This window comes from Haemaphysalis longicornis, unplaced genomic scaffold (assembly GCF_048455015.1).
Source record: "Haemaphysalis longicornis isolate Haplotype H1 unplaced genomic scaffold, Haemaphysalis longicornis Haplotype H1 scaffold_3, whole genome shotgun sequence".
Lineage (NCBI taxonomy): Eukaryota > Metazoa > Arthropoda > Arachnida > Ixodida > Ixodidae > Haemaphysalis > Haemaphysalis longicornis.
Genome location: NW_027526335.1, coordinates 99,093,658 through 99,110,949, shown reverse-complemented (window position 1 = coordinate 99,110,949; position 17,292 = coordinate 99,093,658). Strand labels below are relative to the sequence as shown.

At 48.9% G+C, this 17,292-nt stretch overlaps 1 protein-coding gene across 1 annotated transcript in view; it reads right to left on the bottom strand.

The window, feature by feature from the left end:
- Positions 1-6,219: 6,219 nt before the first annotated feature.
- Positions 6,220-17,292, bottom strand: part of LOC144174926 (uncharacterized) — a 29,535-nt gene continuing 18,462 nt past the window's right edge. Inside the window, exons 2-4 of the mRNA XM_077703914.1 lie at positions 10,921-11,374; positions 9,164-9,291; positions 6,220-7,648 (exon numbers count right to left, since the gene is read on the bottom strand). Of these exons, the coding sequence (XP_077560040.1) occupies positions 6,566-7,648; positions 9,164-9,291; positions 10,921-11,374 (1,665 nt within the window). The 3' untranslated portion in view covers positions 6,220-6,565. The remainder of the gene's footprint in view (positions 7,649-9,163; positions 9,292-10,920; positions 11,375-17,292) is intronic.

The following is a 17,292-nucleotide window of genomic DNA, read 5'->3' as shown; positions in this document are numbered from 1 at the left end:
GAACGAAGGGCCCGCCGCGATGATGATGCTTTGGCTCGGGCTCGTGCGAAGAGGTGGCGTAAGCCGCAATGAGGCTGCTGCTGCTCGGGCTGGTACGGTGGCTGGACGTCGGTTGGCTAAGTGTGAAAGAGGGTGGTCAGACATTGTACTCGAGCGATGGGTATAGACTTCGGAACCCGAAGCTGCCCTGTCTTCTGCCCAACGCATCTCGCGACTTGTCTCGTCCGCTCACCGGATCGCTGTCCCTGGATCTGTCCCCGTCTCTCTCTGCCCTGTCTTCCGGTCGGGCTCCTCTTTAAATATATTTAGTCACTCTCCTCCACCCCTTCCCTCCCACGCCCTCATTGACCGCTGTACCCTCGTGTCCTCGGGGACATGAGCCACTTAGGTTGTCACAAAAGGAGTTCTTCTTATCGGGGGTTCGAGTGGCGTCTCAAAGACGGTGCCATTGCAAGATACCCTCTGCAAAGTGAGTCATTGGCGCTTTCCAACGCACTCGCCTCTCCGCGCAGGCTCCAGAAATTGTCACGGCTTGATCGCTGACGCTGTGCCCGTGTGACGCGCTGGACCGTTTTTCGGAAGGGTCCCAGGTCGGTGTCCCGTCGTCGATCCTTAGAAGTTCAATGCACACACGCGCACACACATACACTGGCCCTGCACAAGATTAGAACCAGTGCTAGTCTCTTTTAGTGCCAGTTCCCGAGATTGGTGGTGCTGCCGGATGACACCGTACCAGTATGGCGCCATGCGCAGTTTCTTGGGGCCAACCACCTGGCGAAGTCTTTTCAGCGAACACGAGCCGTCACAGTTATTCCGTCCTCCTTGTTGGCCTCGTAAAAAAACAGGCAATGAGTTCAAGCCTTTGTCGTAAAGTCCCAGTTTATTGCGACATACCGCAGTATGGATGGTAGCTGGCCCGGCTGACGATTGGATAGTCCGAAAAATCGAACAGCCCGTCCTAGCTATTTTAATGTATGAGATATGTCCTTGTGCAGTGAAACATTCCGAATAAGCAAGCATATACAAAAAATTAGGCGTCCGAAAAACCGGTCGTACAAGTATTGCAAATTCTCCTGCAAAGCCGGCTACGGCGCTCGCCTTTTCCAGTTGAAGAAGAAATGGCGTAGCGTACGAGTGAAAGGCAAAGTTGAGGGTGGGTACTTTCTAACATTTACCCCAAAACAAAAAGGCCGAGTGACGACGTTACGTAATTTCATTACTTGAAGTAGAAACGTGGTGAAGTTTACAGGAATACGTTTGCAACAGCCATTGGGAATCGTTTCCAGAAAAAATACCGCATGATAGTAGTGTAGCGACACCATGATCATCGCCTTCATCATGCGGAAACCCTATTTTCACCCCTCACAAACAGGTTTTCGCCCTAACCTCAGCACCGCTGACAGCCTCTGGCTCCTCACACGGGTGATTAAACGGAAATACTCCCGACAACCCCCCGACTACCTTCTCGCACTATACTTACAGAAAGCCTTCGACTGCGTTAGCCAACAAGCAATCCTTGAAGAACTTGCTGAGGCATTTCCCAGCCAGAAAGCTCAAAACTGGATCCGAAACTTCCTTGAAGCTCGCACCATTCAATTACACGGAACCTACCCCGGCTGGTCTCCCCGAGCCTTTTACCTTGACAGGGGTGTACCACAAGGCTGCATACTTGGCCCAACTCTTTTTAACTTAGCCATGACCAGAATAGCAAGACGGATCACAACTGAGTCCACAGCCCGCTTTACCATCTACGCGGACGATATTACTATATGGACCAAATCAGCCCAATACCCAAATCAAAACGGCATGATTACCGACCTCCAGTGCGCAGTGATGGGACTCGAAAAATCCTTCCCGTCCTTGGCCTGTACCTCGCACCTCACAAAACAGAATTTCTCGCCATCTTCGGCCGTCAACCCCTCACCGATTACGTGCCACCTCAAGTCAGTGTCACATCTATTTCTGTTTCAGCCAGACTGGAACCAATTAAACTCATCGGAGTCTACATTGGAACCAGGAACAGCCCCACAATATGGCTTAATCGCCTTAAGCAGAAATGGAACTTCGTGCAGCACACCCACCGAAAGCTCTCAAACAAACACGGGGGAGCCAAACAAAAGGCTATCACCACCCTCGGAAGAGCAGTATCGGTGGGCATTGTCTCGTACGGAGGGACACATGACCTCAACTGCACCCAATGACGCACGCTGCAAGTTCTTCATAATTCCACCCTGCGCACCATCACTGGCCTCCCACGTCATACAAAAATTGCAAAACTCCAACAAGCAGCGACCCTCCCACCAATCGACCGCGTCATCGACAACTTCAAGGCAGGAAATGAAATGCCTAGTCAACCACCATCGTTTGCGTCGTTATCACACATTGCGGGAGCGTGATCGTGAGCGTACATGGTATCACTCCCGATCTTTCGTATTCTTTTATCAACTTTTATCGCAGGCGGCACTGGCTGTGCATCATCATCATCATCATCATCATCATCATCATCATCCTATCTACGCCCACTGCAGGGCCAAGGCCTCTCCCATTAATCTCCAATTACCCCGGTCCTGCGCTAACTGCGACCAATTTATCACCGCAAACTTCTTTATCTCATCTGCCCATCCAACTTTCAGCCGCCCCCTGCAACGCTTGCCTTCCATAGGGATCCACTCTGTTACCCTCAATGACCAGAGGTTATCTTGCCTTCGCAATACACACCCAGCCCACACCCATTTTTTCTTCTTAATTTCTACTAATACCCCTGCCCCACTCCGCTTTCTTCTTGTCCCTTAATGTTACACCTATCATCTTCAATTCCATTGCTCGCTGAGTCGTTCTCAATTTAGGGTGAACCCTTTTAGTGAGCATCACTTGAACCCAAACAGGACGCTTTAATCCTTCTTGTGATCCAAGGAATCGTCGTCGCTGCTCCGCTCCTAGCCGGAGGTTTTCAACTGTCTATGCAAGATGTCGAGAAATTTCATTCATTAAAAAAGACTGTTTTGTCCAGTTAAAAACCATTTCAATTTTATCGCTACCAATAATCAAGATATTTAAAAACATCTTCAACAATGGCGAGTCAATAACCACTTTCCGGTGATTTTTCTATGACGTCACAGAATCTTGTTTGTGCGATTGGCGGCCACCAATCTACGTCGCCGCCAGAAAAACATGACTGGCAGATTGTAGAGGGGCTTCTGGTTCCGTTTGATCGCATTACTTGAATGCTAACGCGCTGTTGACACACTGATAAAAATATTTTTAGGGCTGGTTCAAAACACGTCACCCTTGTTCATAAGACATAACGATGGCGCGAAATTTTAAATTGTTGAATATTTCTTAGGGCGCGGGTTCGATTCCCGTCCATGGCGGCCGCTTTTCTGATGGAGGCGGAAAGCAAAATCGGCGGTGTGTTTGTGATTTCGGCGCACGCTTAAGATCCCCAGGTGGTCAACATTAATCTGGAGCCCTCCACTACGGCGCGCCTCATAACCGGAGCATTTTCGGCGCCTTAAACCTTATAATCAATCAATTGTTCAAAATTTCTTACGTTTTCTTTATTAAAAACGTTTTTTTTTTTTGTGGCTACAATGGAGCTGGGTGAGCTACCAAAGCTTAGTTCTTTCGAATAGGACAGAGTTGTATTTTGTCTTCATGTTCCCTATAACAAGAGAGAGAGAAAAGACTTTATTGACTAGTAACGGTCCGGTGGCGCCGATGGCATCATCCGGGCCAGCCCTAGGAGCTTCAGGTCAGGCGTCCGGCGCTCGGCCCCAAGGGGCTCGCGCCACCTACCCGCTGCCTCTCCAGGGCCTCCCGGACGCACTGGACGACTAATTTCTGGGTGTTGTAGTCTGACGAGGTGATAGCTCTTCGCACTGTCACTGGTAGCTGTCGGATGCTTGAGGGTGCGGGGTCTTGGGGTGTGCACTGTAGTATGTGGGCCAGCGTGCCGCGAGTGGCGCGGCAGACGGTACACGCGGATGTCTCGTAGATTGCGGGGGCTATGTGGCGGCCCAGTACTGGTGTGAGCACAGAGTCTGTCTGTATTTGGCGATAGAGGGTCCCCTCGCTTCGAGTGAGGTTGGGGTATGGGGCCGGGAACCGTCTCCTGGTGTCTCGGTACCACCGTAGTATGGTGCCATAGTCTTCTAGTGGTGTAGGTAGCAAGTAGGGCGCATCTTCATGGGATCTCCGTCCGGGATTCAGGGGCATGGGGAGAGACCTCGCCTGCGGGGCCGCCCGACTGGTGAGTTCCCTATAACAACATGGTTGGTCTCGCCCCGCAACCCTCGGATATTTTTTTTAATAAACTCTGCTTCGGCACTCATAGCTACCTCAACGGCAGAATTCACAAAATTTCGTGTTCCCCTACAGAATTTTTCTTTGAACTTTTCGACACCTTTTCGGTGACCCTCTAAATGGTACTCGCAGAAAAGGAGACACGCACAAGTAAGCGCACGTTCACCTCAAGCACCGACCTCCGCACGATTACCTCGCGCAGCCTTCACGTTGCATCATCGTTCGAAGCCTTCAAAGTTATACGTGTCACTGGCAATCATCGCCTTAGCGTTTCCCGCTAGGCGCTGCGAAGAATCACCGCGACTTAGGAGATGGGGGGAAGGCAGTTTTCCGTCGTCGCCGGCCACGGCGTTCTTGACCCGTCTCGTTTCGCGGAGTGAGTTCGGCCGACGACGCTACTGACGCGGCCGAGCTCCTGGCCGTACAGCCTTTGTGACGCTTTCCCCCCTTCCACTTTCCCGTTACATCACCGGCTTTTATGCCGGACGTCCCACATTCCGCGCGCCGCTGGTGCCGATAACTCGCCGGCCTATTAAGTACTTGGCGACTTTTTGTGTCGTCGAGAGAAGCAGCGAGAAGTAGGTTTGGCCAACGGATATGCAAATTACGGTATTTTCTCCGGATTTTGTTTTTTCGCGGCTGGTACATATTATTTTGTGGTCAGCTGCAATTTCGGTGTGTGTGTGCCTTTCTGCGCTAAATCCTTTTTTCGGTGCAGAACCCAGCACGAAATTTTTGGTATGTGTGGAAAAGGAGGAGAGAGGGGGGGGGGGTCATGCAAGCAGGACCATATGTCTTAGTATTAGACGTGGGAACATTTTGAGACCGTTAGCAACGCTAAATAACCATTGTAGTCACCTAGAAAAACGTTTTAAAAATACGCAGCTGCCACAATTTCATCGCTGAATGTTATTTATGTCTCTACACACGCATATGTCCGCCTGCCGGCGCGTTACCGGCACCGTCATTGTCCATGAACAATCTATCAACATTGTCCCTGTCACCGTCACCGATGTCGTGTGCTAAGGTTTGCTAGAGAGGACTAATCAACACACAAGTGTGAATTTCGGAAATCCCGAATGCCTGTTCCGGGATTAAATGTGGGCAGTGTGCATAGAGACATGTATATGTATACTACTGCTTGCATGTCACATCACCGCAGCCCTTTCTGGAGTACTGCTTTCAGCTTTCTCAGCCATGTTCGACGAGGCAGCGGCAGATAAGTTTGGGAATAGACGTGTTAGTATGTACGCTGTAAATCGGGTGGCTGAGGCCTCTGTCAGGCCACGTTCGCTTTTAGTCTCAGCCTCCCCTTGGTTTTGCCAAGAAATAAAAATTAAATGCTCAAATAATCTTCTGTCGTGCAAACAGGGCGCCAACATCTACATTGAAGCCGCTGCAAGCTATGCATATAGTATGTTTACGCGCATTTTGGCATTTCTATGACCACGCCCGTCAGCTGTGGTCACACTGTGTTCTTGCCAAAGCATTCAATGCAGTAAAGAACCTTCAAATGTTTCGTTTATATTTAATTCATGTCCAAATGGCTACGTTCCCTCTTCTCTTTCCTTACAATGTATGATGACTGCTCGATGAGATTATTTGACATCTCTAGGGAAAATGTTGCACATGAAGGTAGTCCTTGATAACCTGCTTCACAGTTCGGAACAGCAGCGATAGGATAGCTTTTCCAACAATAGCATACACACAAGGAGCTTCTTTTCTAGAGCGTGTATAAGTGTGTAGTCACTGGCACAAAATATTTTGCTTTTAATTTATTCCACCTGTTGACAACAAGAACAAATAAGTGGGATCTCTCAAGCCGGGCCATGTGTTGTTTCCCAAGTTTCCGTTTCTTACCGCGATTTCGAGGCGTGCGTAATCAGCTCGTCTGGGAAAAAGGACACAACACAACGGTTTCAGTTCTCACTTTTATTGTAATTAACAACCGCACTGCCCGTTCCCTGGAAGGGAACCCATCTCTCTATTTTCACATCGTTTTTTATCATTAAGCGATTCAAAGAAAGAATCAACGTCTTGATTGTCGACGACACTTCTCGCTTCGCGGTTGCGCGAAAAAACTGTACAGCTCTAGGAGATATTCGAACACACGCGCGTATGCGACACCCTGTTGTTTTGCCTCCCCCTTTTTTGTAGGAACTCACCAGCAGATATGAGAAAAAATATAAAAACCCTATGGGTACAATTTAGCAGCCAATACAAATTGTATCCATCAAAGAGGCGCGAAATATCGGCCCGGAAGTCACGCCGTCGAAGGTGCAGCGGTAGTAGCCGTCTCTTGCGTCGTCTCGGCCTTGGCGTCGGTGGGTTGACTGCTGGTGGGGACGGCGCCGGTGGTGGAAGAGTGGGCTTCTGTCGTCACGCTATCCGAAGACGACTGCACTGCGGCCTCGCTGGTAGATACAACAGGAACACTGGTCATTACCGCTTCGGTAGCTTTGACCGTCGTTTCCTCGGTGGGCTTGGATACATCGACGGCCCCCTTGGCCGCAGACTCTACAGCCTCAGAGGCTGCCGCGGGCGTCGTCTGAACCTCCGAGACAACGGGTTTTTCAGTCGAGGGATCAGCGCTCGTCGTCTTCTGAGGCTCCTCCGTGGTCTTGCTGCTCTCGCTTGTCGTCTCACTCTTGGGAGCCACCTCGGCACTCTTCATCTCCGGGGCTTCAGCAGCGGCCCGCCCTACCACTTCCGTCACAGCGGCGGAAGAAGTCTCGACTGAGGTAGCGGCCGGTGTGCTCGAGGCGACGTCCGCAGCCGCCGTCGTGGGCACATCTTCGGGCTTTGGCGTATAGCTGGTCTCCTCAGTTACAGACACGGTCATCTCTGAACGGCCATCGGTATCGGCTGCCTTCTCGACGGCCGGTGCAGCGGCATCGACGACGGCTTTGGGGGCTTCAACTTTGGTTTCGTTGACAGCCGATTCGGCTTGAACTGGTTCCGAGAGCAAAGGCGCTCCTCCCGTGGTGGCGGCAGCGGCTGGTTGCGAGGTGACCTCGCCGGACGCTGTGGTGATGGCGACAGGTTCCTCGTTCCGGGCCTCGACAGCGGCGTGACTCGTAGCAGCAGCAGCGGCTTCGGTGCTGGGAGACACCTCGGTGGAAGAATGCTGTCCTGGACTGGCCGTGCTGGGCTCCTGTGACGCGCTGTCGCTCGCAACGGCCGACACTGTCGTCACGACGCCATCGGCCACCTTATCTTTGTTTTCAGCTTCTGTTGCAGAGGCGTCTTCCCTGAATTCCGCGACCGGAACTGGTGACGCCTCCGGAGTTTTCTCCATGGCCTCTGCGGCAACCGCAGCAGTTGTGGCTGGCGGCGAATCAGTGCTCTGCGCAAAATAAACGCACGAGAGCACAAATTTGAAGGGTAGTGCAAATGTACGCGGCCGTGGTTTAGTTTACTCTAATTTTCATTACCTGTGGATAAACAGAGCATAGTGAAATCAACTCTAAATGGTTGCAGGGAGTAAGCGTGGCTAATAAACTCAAGCATATGGAATCAGACATTAAAATTTCCCCATGTATTCCGTGCTCCTTTTTGGCCGGCTTTTTGTTGCTCTAAATTAAGTATTACGAAGTCGACAAAACACACATCATGCATTTCAATAAAAATGTCACGCGACTAACTGTCGCTGTTTTGTATTCGTTCTTTGCAGCACTTGCCCAAAACGGAATAAAAAAGCTAGTTCGGATTCCCTGACTCAACGTCACGAACGCTGATGTTAACAGCGAAGCTGCTTGGAGTTTCCTAATCGCAAGGCTGAGCTCGTACAATTTTTGAAAGCCAACAGATCGATTCCCGTTCACGCTCATTTCTTTTTGTTGTGTTCCAGTGTTCACGCCATTTACTAGAAGCTACTTTTTAACTTGGAACGCTGCCCCGAGGAGGCGCCGCAAGCAGTTTTTGTTTTCAGGGCGTATTTTTTATTTGCTATCGCAAAAATCAAGCAGCTGTGTATTTTTAATTAGAAGCACAGTGCAAATATGACATGTATTAATGTCTTGCCTCAAATATGCTGAATGTTTTCTTTTTGCTCAACAATGTTGACAAGTCTAAACATTACCAGCAGATTTAGTATTTTAGAAAAGCTTTGCATATGTAAGCGCCTCGTTCAAGCATTCTTTTAACTTGCTGCACGTGGGCTTGGCGCTCGCTCTCCTCCTCGCTAGGCCGTGCCCTCTCCACATCGCTGCGACCGCGTTACCACATATCGTCCCATGAAAGCCTCGACCAAGAACAACCCTGCTGTTAAAAAGGCTCAGGCGACGACTACAGGCGGCCTCGGAATTATAGCAAAAGAGATAAAAGCAATTATAGGGCTGGTAGATGTAACAAACCAGCGGCCGCTTATGATCTACTCTTGCGCTTACGCACAGGCCGCTTACGTACAGAGGATGACCTCGGCGGTGAGGGCGAGACACGCTCAAATACACCAACCGAGCGTGTTACTTCGGAATTTTGGGGACACCATTGTACGTGCAGCTACGAGACTATCCGTTTGCTTCTTCGCTACGTACAAGCTACAAACCACCATGCACAACATCGAAGTTACGACAAGCCTCACAGTTACGTCATCCGCTGCCGTACCGATCTCTCAGTTACTCATCCTTAACATCCCGACACGAAAGAAACGTCACCGCATACCGGTGCCCGCGTAGCCAATACCTCGGCGCGATAGGTCCGCTGGAGGAGCACGAACGAAGTATGTTTTGTGCCGAAGGTTACGAGCGGGCCTTCCCGCCGACCCTCCGACGTCGGCGCTCACGATCAAGCGGTGTCCATTGTTGCTTCCTGCTTATATGCATGACAACGAGCTGGGAGGAATGCGTCTTCGATGCCGTACCTGAACGTCCGCGCGCCCTTCCGCTTCCTCCTTGTGGGCGGACGTTGTGGCCGCCGGCTTGTCCGCGGCTGCCGCATCGCTCTTCTGCTCTTCCGTAGTCATAGCGGGCTTGGGCTCGCCGGAGCGCTCTGAAAAGAAGGCAACGCACGGATAGGGTAGACGTTACACCAAACGTGGACTACCAATATAGGTGCATCTTTAACTATTTCGGGAATTTTAGCCCGCAGAAGTACTTCGGGATTGTAATGAGCCAACCGCAAAACTATACACCTTCCAATTTCAGCTTGCTAAAGCAATAACTCTGGGAATCATTTCTTTGTGGAAAACACTGGAAGTCCCTGTGTGTATTGTGTACGTATGTTTACTGTGGTTAGAATAAAGACTACTGTGAACTTTTTCTGAAAACAGAGTAACATTTGTAAGTTTTCGTAACTTGGGACTCGGTTTATTAGTTTGCTTTGCGCCATATTCCCGTACGAGCCTATAGAGTGAGTGAGTGAGTGAGTGAGTGAGTGAGTGAGTGAGTGAGTGAGTGAGTGAGTGAGTGAGTGAGTGAGTGAGTGAGTGAGTGAGTGAGTGAGTGAGTGAGTGAGTGAGTGAGTGAGTGAGTGAGTGAGTGAGTGAGTGAGTGAGTGAGTGAGTGAGTGAGTGAGTGAGTGAGTGAGTGAGTGAGTGAGTGAGTGAGTGAGTGAGTGAGTGAGTGAGTTGGTGAGTGAGTGCCCAGCAGAAAGCTTGGCCTTGCCATCAATAGTAACCCAGCAAGGGAACTCCTAGAACCATACAAAACGTCTGACGAATGTGTCTAGAAAAAGATCATACGATGTTCCGTAATCGAGGGGAGGTCGCAAAGCGTAGCTTGCTATAAACTTAATTCCACCGCCCCAGAATCTGTCAGTGCGTTTACTACAGAATGGCTGTATTAAGATGCACTGCTGAGGAAAGAGAGCGTGTCCAGCTACTTATAGACAAGACAAGCAGCCCTAAACAACGTCGTCTCTGTGACATTCTCTCACCTTACAAATGCTTCGGTAACAAGACAAACACGTCAAAGCCGCAAGACGGAAAACAAAACAGCCCAAAAAACAAATACGAGAGAGAGGGAGACCACCACAGCGAAAACACCATGTTAGTCGAAGCCATGTCATTGAACCTTGTGAATAATTTCATTCCCGTCATATTTTCCTGTTACCGCTACGCCATATTGTAGAGAGCTTGTATTAATGCTGGAAACCTCACTACAGGGGTACATATTTCTTACCTCCGTCTGCAGGTTATTATTAATTTTTGAATTTGCAGACGTAAAACAAAAGAGCAGAGCAGAGATCGGAGTAGTTCATGATTTCGATTATCTACCTATAAAAGCACTCACTAACGAAGAACTTGAATACCAGCCTCTCTTGTTTTCGTTCAAGACTTTCGAAACTCTGCCATGTGTCGTTTTTCACTTGCAAGAACTGCAATACGCATGGCATGTCACCTTGCACTAGACGGCAACATGAATTCCTTTGCAAACCTTTTTCTTATACTTCCATCACCGCACGGCGACACCCCTCAAGGAGGTCCCATTGTGTCCCCGTTTTTTCTCTTCCTTTTCTCTGTTTACCAACCTCCTCCAGTCACCAGTTTCCAACCGCTTCTAGGCCCTGTGATTTTGAGGCCACTTGAGAATATACGGCGACACTAACATCGTCTTTCACCGGCTACCGCTTCCGCTTAAAATCATTCTACTGTTTCTGCGACCGATCAGCCCCACCTACCTTCAGTCGCCGCCGACACCACAGGCTTGACATCGGGGCCTGAAGTCGCTGTTACCATCACAGTCTTGACTTCGTCATCGGCGTGCATCGCAGCTTTGCCAACGGCGTCGGTGGTCGGCGCAGCCTCCGACGACGACGCTGGAACCTCCGCCGAAGACGGTGCCACAGTGGTCTCAGCGGCAGCGGCAGCCGTGGAAGCTACGGTCGATGACGAAAGCTCGACTACGGCGCCAGCAGTGGATGCTGCACCATCCGTGCCGCTCTGTGCCTCCGCCTTGAAGACGGCGCTGGTAGTCTCGAGTGCAGACGCCGTCGTTGGACTCGCGTCGGTGACGGCATGGATGCTGACTTGCGTCGAGGTCCCGACCAGCGTCATGACAGGCGCAGCCCGACACATTGGCCAGTTGGTAGAGATGCAGAGCAGGCAGGCTAACGTCGCTAGCTTGGGTAATCCCTGCGAATAGTAATTGTGGAGGGAACGAGTCAGTTCGTATTCTTCAGAGGGCCCCGATGTGATTCTAAATATCTTCGCGAAGAGTACAGAACTGATGTGATATTGCGGGAAATAGTACATTCGAAGTGCATGGAACCACAACAGACTTGGTCCTCAGCTAAACAAAACATGTGCTTTCTATTGACGAATTTGCCCTTTCATTGACCCATTATTAATGTGTCTGCAGCATAGAGCCCAGTGCATTGATACCTTGTAAAAACTAGAATTCTGGGGACTGGCTGAACCCGGTTTAAGGCGTAGACGTGAAGTCGACGCAAGAACTCCTGTCGGTACATTGCCGTCGGGTGGTTAGGGACTCTGGGAAAGCTCCGGGCCGGCCGTCTCCTAATGAAGAGACCGTGGCACGATGGCCCGGATTGTAGGGCTGTCTAAACAATAAAATCTCTCTCTCTGCTATCACTCCTTTGTACACCCTCCATTTCAACCCGTGCAGGCACTGAGAGATATGTGGTGGTGTAATATCCACCTCCAAATAATGATCGAAGTTATCATTTGCTTACTGTTATGGAGCAACATTTTTCCGTCTGCGAAACACTCCCGGTACATATATTGAACGTAGGAGGCCCCCAGGTGAAAGTGCATGCGATGTATCATAAAAACGGCACGAAGCTATCTGAAAACTACGTTTATGACCGCAAAAATAGATTAATTAGTTTTAAAAAATTCGGTCACATTCGGAATTGAGATGGAGACTGAGAAAGCAGCGGAGCTAGTGGTCTTCGCTAGCTCTAACTTCCTTTTCTTAGTTCTGCCCATTTCTTAAGAGAAAGATGGTTAAAAAGCGAAGCTTTCTTCATGCAAACTGAGTTAAATGAAAGTCCAAAGCCAACCCCACTTAAGTCCAAACTCCGAACTGCCACAATCCGAAGCGAAATTTCACTTCAACTTAGCCAAAAGTCCGAATCCAACAGCCGTGCCATGAACCCAAAGAAAAGCTTTCCGCCCCTAAGGTGATGATAACGCAGTCGCATACACGCCGGTTTCATAACGCGAGAAACCGAGGTTCGATTACGGCCACGGGAAACGTTCTTCGGGGGCTCGGGCTGTCGGCGTCGTCGTTTCATGTAGTCAGGGTGTACAGGGACACTGGTTTTCCAATGCCTCACGCTAGAACGTAACGCGTACTAAAAGAACACACAGGGACACTCGTTTTCCAACGCCTCGCGCTATAACGCTTCGTGCTTCGAAGACACGAGACTTTTACAACAATGCTGTGTACCTGTACCCCCCAAACGGTTTAATCTCCATGGGCAAAAATGCCAAGGCGCCAAGGGTACTCTTATATACTGAATGCTTCGCCCCTCCCCAGGCTTAACGTTAATAGAGATGGCCCGGTTTTTTTTCTTGAGACACGAATTCCAAACACCTGCTCGTGGTCTCCTTGCCTCCTCTCCACTTTCCCTCCACTCTTGGCCTAGCATTTCCCCCTCTCCATTTTGCCGAGCAGAATTTCCTGTTAACGATCCGCGCGGACAGAAGAAAGCGTAAACAGCTCCACTGTTAATACAGCGCATGGAACAGCTGAGGCGGACGCTGTCCTTGTCAGCTCCATATGCTTTTGTCCCGTACATGGTCCTTTTTTCTTCCAACCACTAAATGCCTACCGGCTCTCACAGCTTCGCACCCTTGTTCGAAAAGAGTCACTGCTAACACACGAACAATTTCTTTCGCGGGTTTATGGTAACGCTGTTGAATTGTATCACTGATTTAACACAAGTATTGTTTCTTGCTTTTCTGCAAAGACCGACGCTGAAATGGGTCGCTGCGACCATTATAATCAAAATTCTGGGTCAGTTTAGCGAGTGCTCACCGCAGAATTTGCTCAGGGTTATTTAGGCTTGATTTCTCTGCTACAAGCTCCCGGGTGTCTATTCTCCTGGGGGTACCCACAAAAGACCGATAGCCCCAACTCGTGAAGCGGCGACAGTCACCAAACAATTTAAATAATTTAAGCCTGCTGCTTGAATTGCCCGCCTATAATCTGAAGGCAGCTGACTGTCGCAAGATTCACACGAAAGAGGTCCTCCCTTGGGAATACATTAACAAGGCATACTAGGTTAAACTCAACGTTATCCCAATTACGACGCCATGTAGTTAACCTTGTTCTTTCCCAAAGGCCCTGTGCGCCGCGCTCACGGGTATACTATTTTCTGCGCTTCATCTGTGTCATGGCGAACAGGTTGGCTCCCGAACCCACTTCACAGCATTCGTATCTTTCTGAACACTCGGTAGGAAGTCTCCAGCAGAGAAGAACATTTGTACAGAAGGTCGAAGATGGTAAACGTGTTGCGAGTTACACTGATTGAAAGTTTACAAGATATTATTGAAATATGAGGGCTTCTAACTGAGTTTAATTTTTTTAATATTTATTGGCCAGATGTATACAAAGATTGATTAGTGTTTCATATATTTTTCGTTTTCTTCGCCCTATTACAACCCGTGAGGCCAAAATCCGAATTTCAAACAGGCTTTCTGAAGAAAAAAATTCTTTTCTTCCCCACAAGAACAATTCCAAGAATACTGGTAGTTATTCACATGTTTCGAACGACGCCAGTACGACGCCAGAATAGGGAAGGAAAACTTTCTGTTAGCACTCCAATATGCGACTTTCAAGTGTACAAATAAATCTTTATTTTAAAGGTATTCCCTTTTTTCTCTTACAGACTTTCCCTCTTGGCCAAACTAAGGTCATCAGGTGCTGAGGATGTGCGAGAATGTCCCTATGTAATGTTTCTATCAGCCCTTCCTATTAAAATAATTTATCATCAGCTTGGCCAAAAGGTCCTTACTATTTTCCTTTAATTTTTTTTTCTGTACCGTATACACTTTTTTTCTAGGGAATTAATCGCAAAAGAAGCACGTCATTCTTTGTGTTTGAAAAGAAACTCATTTTTGCCTATAAACACTAAGAGTACCAGGGGACAGGTTGTAACAAATATGCGCGTACACGCGAGAAGAGTTCAATAGAACCTGCTTGGGATCCACTCCAACTTCGGCCAATTTAGAACGTGATGATTAAAAATGCTATCGAAGGTTTATGCATAGATATTTTGGTTCCACCAGACATGTAAGCCTTTCCCTTGCATTTTTTTTTTTTAATTTTGCGATACAGCGCCAAGCGGCGTGGCCTAGAAAGTTCTGGCAAGGGCTGCACATCACTTGTGCACTCTTCGTGCTAATAGCGCGAACCAACAAAGAGTCCGAGTTAACGTGCCATGTTGCTTTCGGCCTGCACGGGTTTCCGGGGCAGCCTCGTTTAAGACGTTCGCCTTGACGTTCCGAGGGGCAGAGGAAGCACTTCTAGAGGTATTAGCGCACCCTTATCTGCATGATGAAGTACTAACGATGGAGGCACGCCGTGGTCGTTCCTTCATAGCAAGGATGAGGCCATCGTTTATAGCGAGATCAGCGCCACCAAGATGACGCGCAAGACGGCTTAACCCTCCTTCGAGAGCGCTATTTGCACTTCACTAAAATACGCGCCCCAACCATCCAATTTATCACGCTTTGCTCTAGGATTGCAGACAGCTATAAAATTTTCATCGTGCCGTTAGGGCTTTACAACTTCCGATCTCATTGCGGGGCATTTATTACTCTCAAGAGCAGACTCGTTTAAAAAAAAGAAAGAGGTGATGGGCAACTTTCTCGTGCTTCGTGAGGGTAAACTTCGCTCCTAATGGGGGTCGGCGCAGTGGCGACGTGTTTTCTGATTAGCTCTGTCGCTTTGCAGTAGTCGCCTGGCTTACTCCTGGGCCATCACGGCCACGGTTTGGATGCAGCCGAAACACGATAACGACCGGAAATGCGCTAAAGAGGCATGCGATATTTTCTTTAATATTGCCCCCGGCTGGAAGCAGCGGCGTAGCCAGAAATTGGGGGTTGCTAGATGCTGCCTGTAAAAAAACAAAAAGAAAGAGATCCTGTGCCTTAAAAAAGTTTGAATCATTTTTCGTCTTTCGTAAACCGATACCCTTCTTTGTCATGTTTTTTAAATTATATATATATATATATATATATATATATATATAAATTTGGTGTGTTAAATAGCACAGGAGAAAAAAAGGGCGAAAATAAAGAAGTGGTAGACCTGTAGGGGTTGTACTGACACCGAAACACCCGCCTGGCTACGCTCCTGGCTGGTAGTATGACCGTGGGTGGTTGGCGGGGGGAAGGGGAGTGCTGGAGCTGGTAACGCACTGTAGCCTTAATAGTGCTCGTTCACAAGGTGTCCCTTAAACCGTTACCACCTTACTAGGTGGTTTCAGTGAGCAGCGGCGACAAAGAGGAGAGACGTCGAAGAAGGCGATTATGTCGGTTTTCGCTCTGCCTTCACCTCAGCTGTAAATAATGTAAATATTGTGAATATATGGTGTTGCCACTTTACCGCAAGGCAGCTGCAGAGGCTAGTGTGTATGTGAGCGCTCGTACGCTGCACCAAAAGAGCAAAAATTATGATGACTGTATGTGCACGTAGTGACGATGACGCGTGGTCATCCGTGCTAAAGTTTGTGCGTGCTCGTACTAATCTACCCATGATGATCAAGCACTGTCGCGCGGCAACTGCCAGTGATGGTACTTGGTGTTTGTGGGCGTGTGTGTGTGTGGCACACACAGGCCTTCAAGACAAGAAGGGAGCGGACAAGAAGAGAGCGGAGTGGGTCAGGGAACAAACGTGTGTGTACTAAGGACATATTAGTAGAAGAAATTAAGAATAAATTGGTGTGGGCAGGGCGTGCAATGCGACGGCAAGATAACTGTTGGTCATTAAGGGTAACAGAGTGGATCCCTAGAGAAGGCAAGCGTAACAGGGCGCTGCAGTAAGTTAGGTGGGCAGGTGAGATCAAGAAGTTGGCGGGGATAAATTGGTCGCAGTTGGCACGGGACCGCGATAATTGGAGATCTATGGAAGAGGCATTTGCCCTACAGTGGGCGTAGACAGGTTGGTGATTATGACGGTGACGACGATGACGACGACGATGATGGTGATGATGATGATGTGGGGTGGGGGAGGGGATGGGGATGGGGGAGTTCCTTTCCTATACACTGCGCTCGAAGAGCACAAAGCGTGAAATAAACACAAGCCATGCCTAGTATTCAATCGTGCATGTGGATCAACTATAGCGAAACTTCTGGATCGCTGATCAGCGGAACGTGTTGCCTTCCGCATCGCTGTTTTGCTGGTAAATGCGCGCGGTGATCGTAATTTCACCTAGAAATCTGAGAAGGGCTCGTGACGCTGCGAAGTTTTATGGGGGAATCAATAAGGGCACTCCCTCGCGGGTCCCCATAGTAGGCAGGTTTTTAGCTAAGCCTTCAATGAAATTCCAGCTGAGCTGATACCAGAAGAAATTGTTATTTTTGCAAGTAGCTGCACCGACAAAGAACAGAGAACAGCTGAATCGACAACGGCGACAGATCTCTTATTTAGTGGCATATACACCTTAGACACTTGCAAAATTATTCATGCAACGCCACCTGCTAACGCGAATTCGAATAAGCTTCTAGGATCACGGGCATATCCACAATCCAATGAAAAATAAGTCATCATGGCTCAACCGGAGTGAGTATGTCGTGGACTAATTATCTGCTAAAATTAACCCTGGAAGCCTCACTTCCTGAATGACATATTCTTCTAAATGGGCCACAACGGAGCCGGGTGCATGTTTGTCTTACATTCTAACGTCATAGCGTCAACTGGCTTCCTTATCAGCCGGAGCTTAAAGGACTGGTCATTGTTTGACCAATTCTGTATATTAAGCGACGCAGAAAAAAGGTTACGAAAAATTCCACTGGCTTTCCAGCAAAACAAATTGCGGATAATTCAAGGTTGTGCTATAAAGAAAGCATTTCTTGCTTAA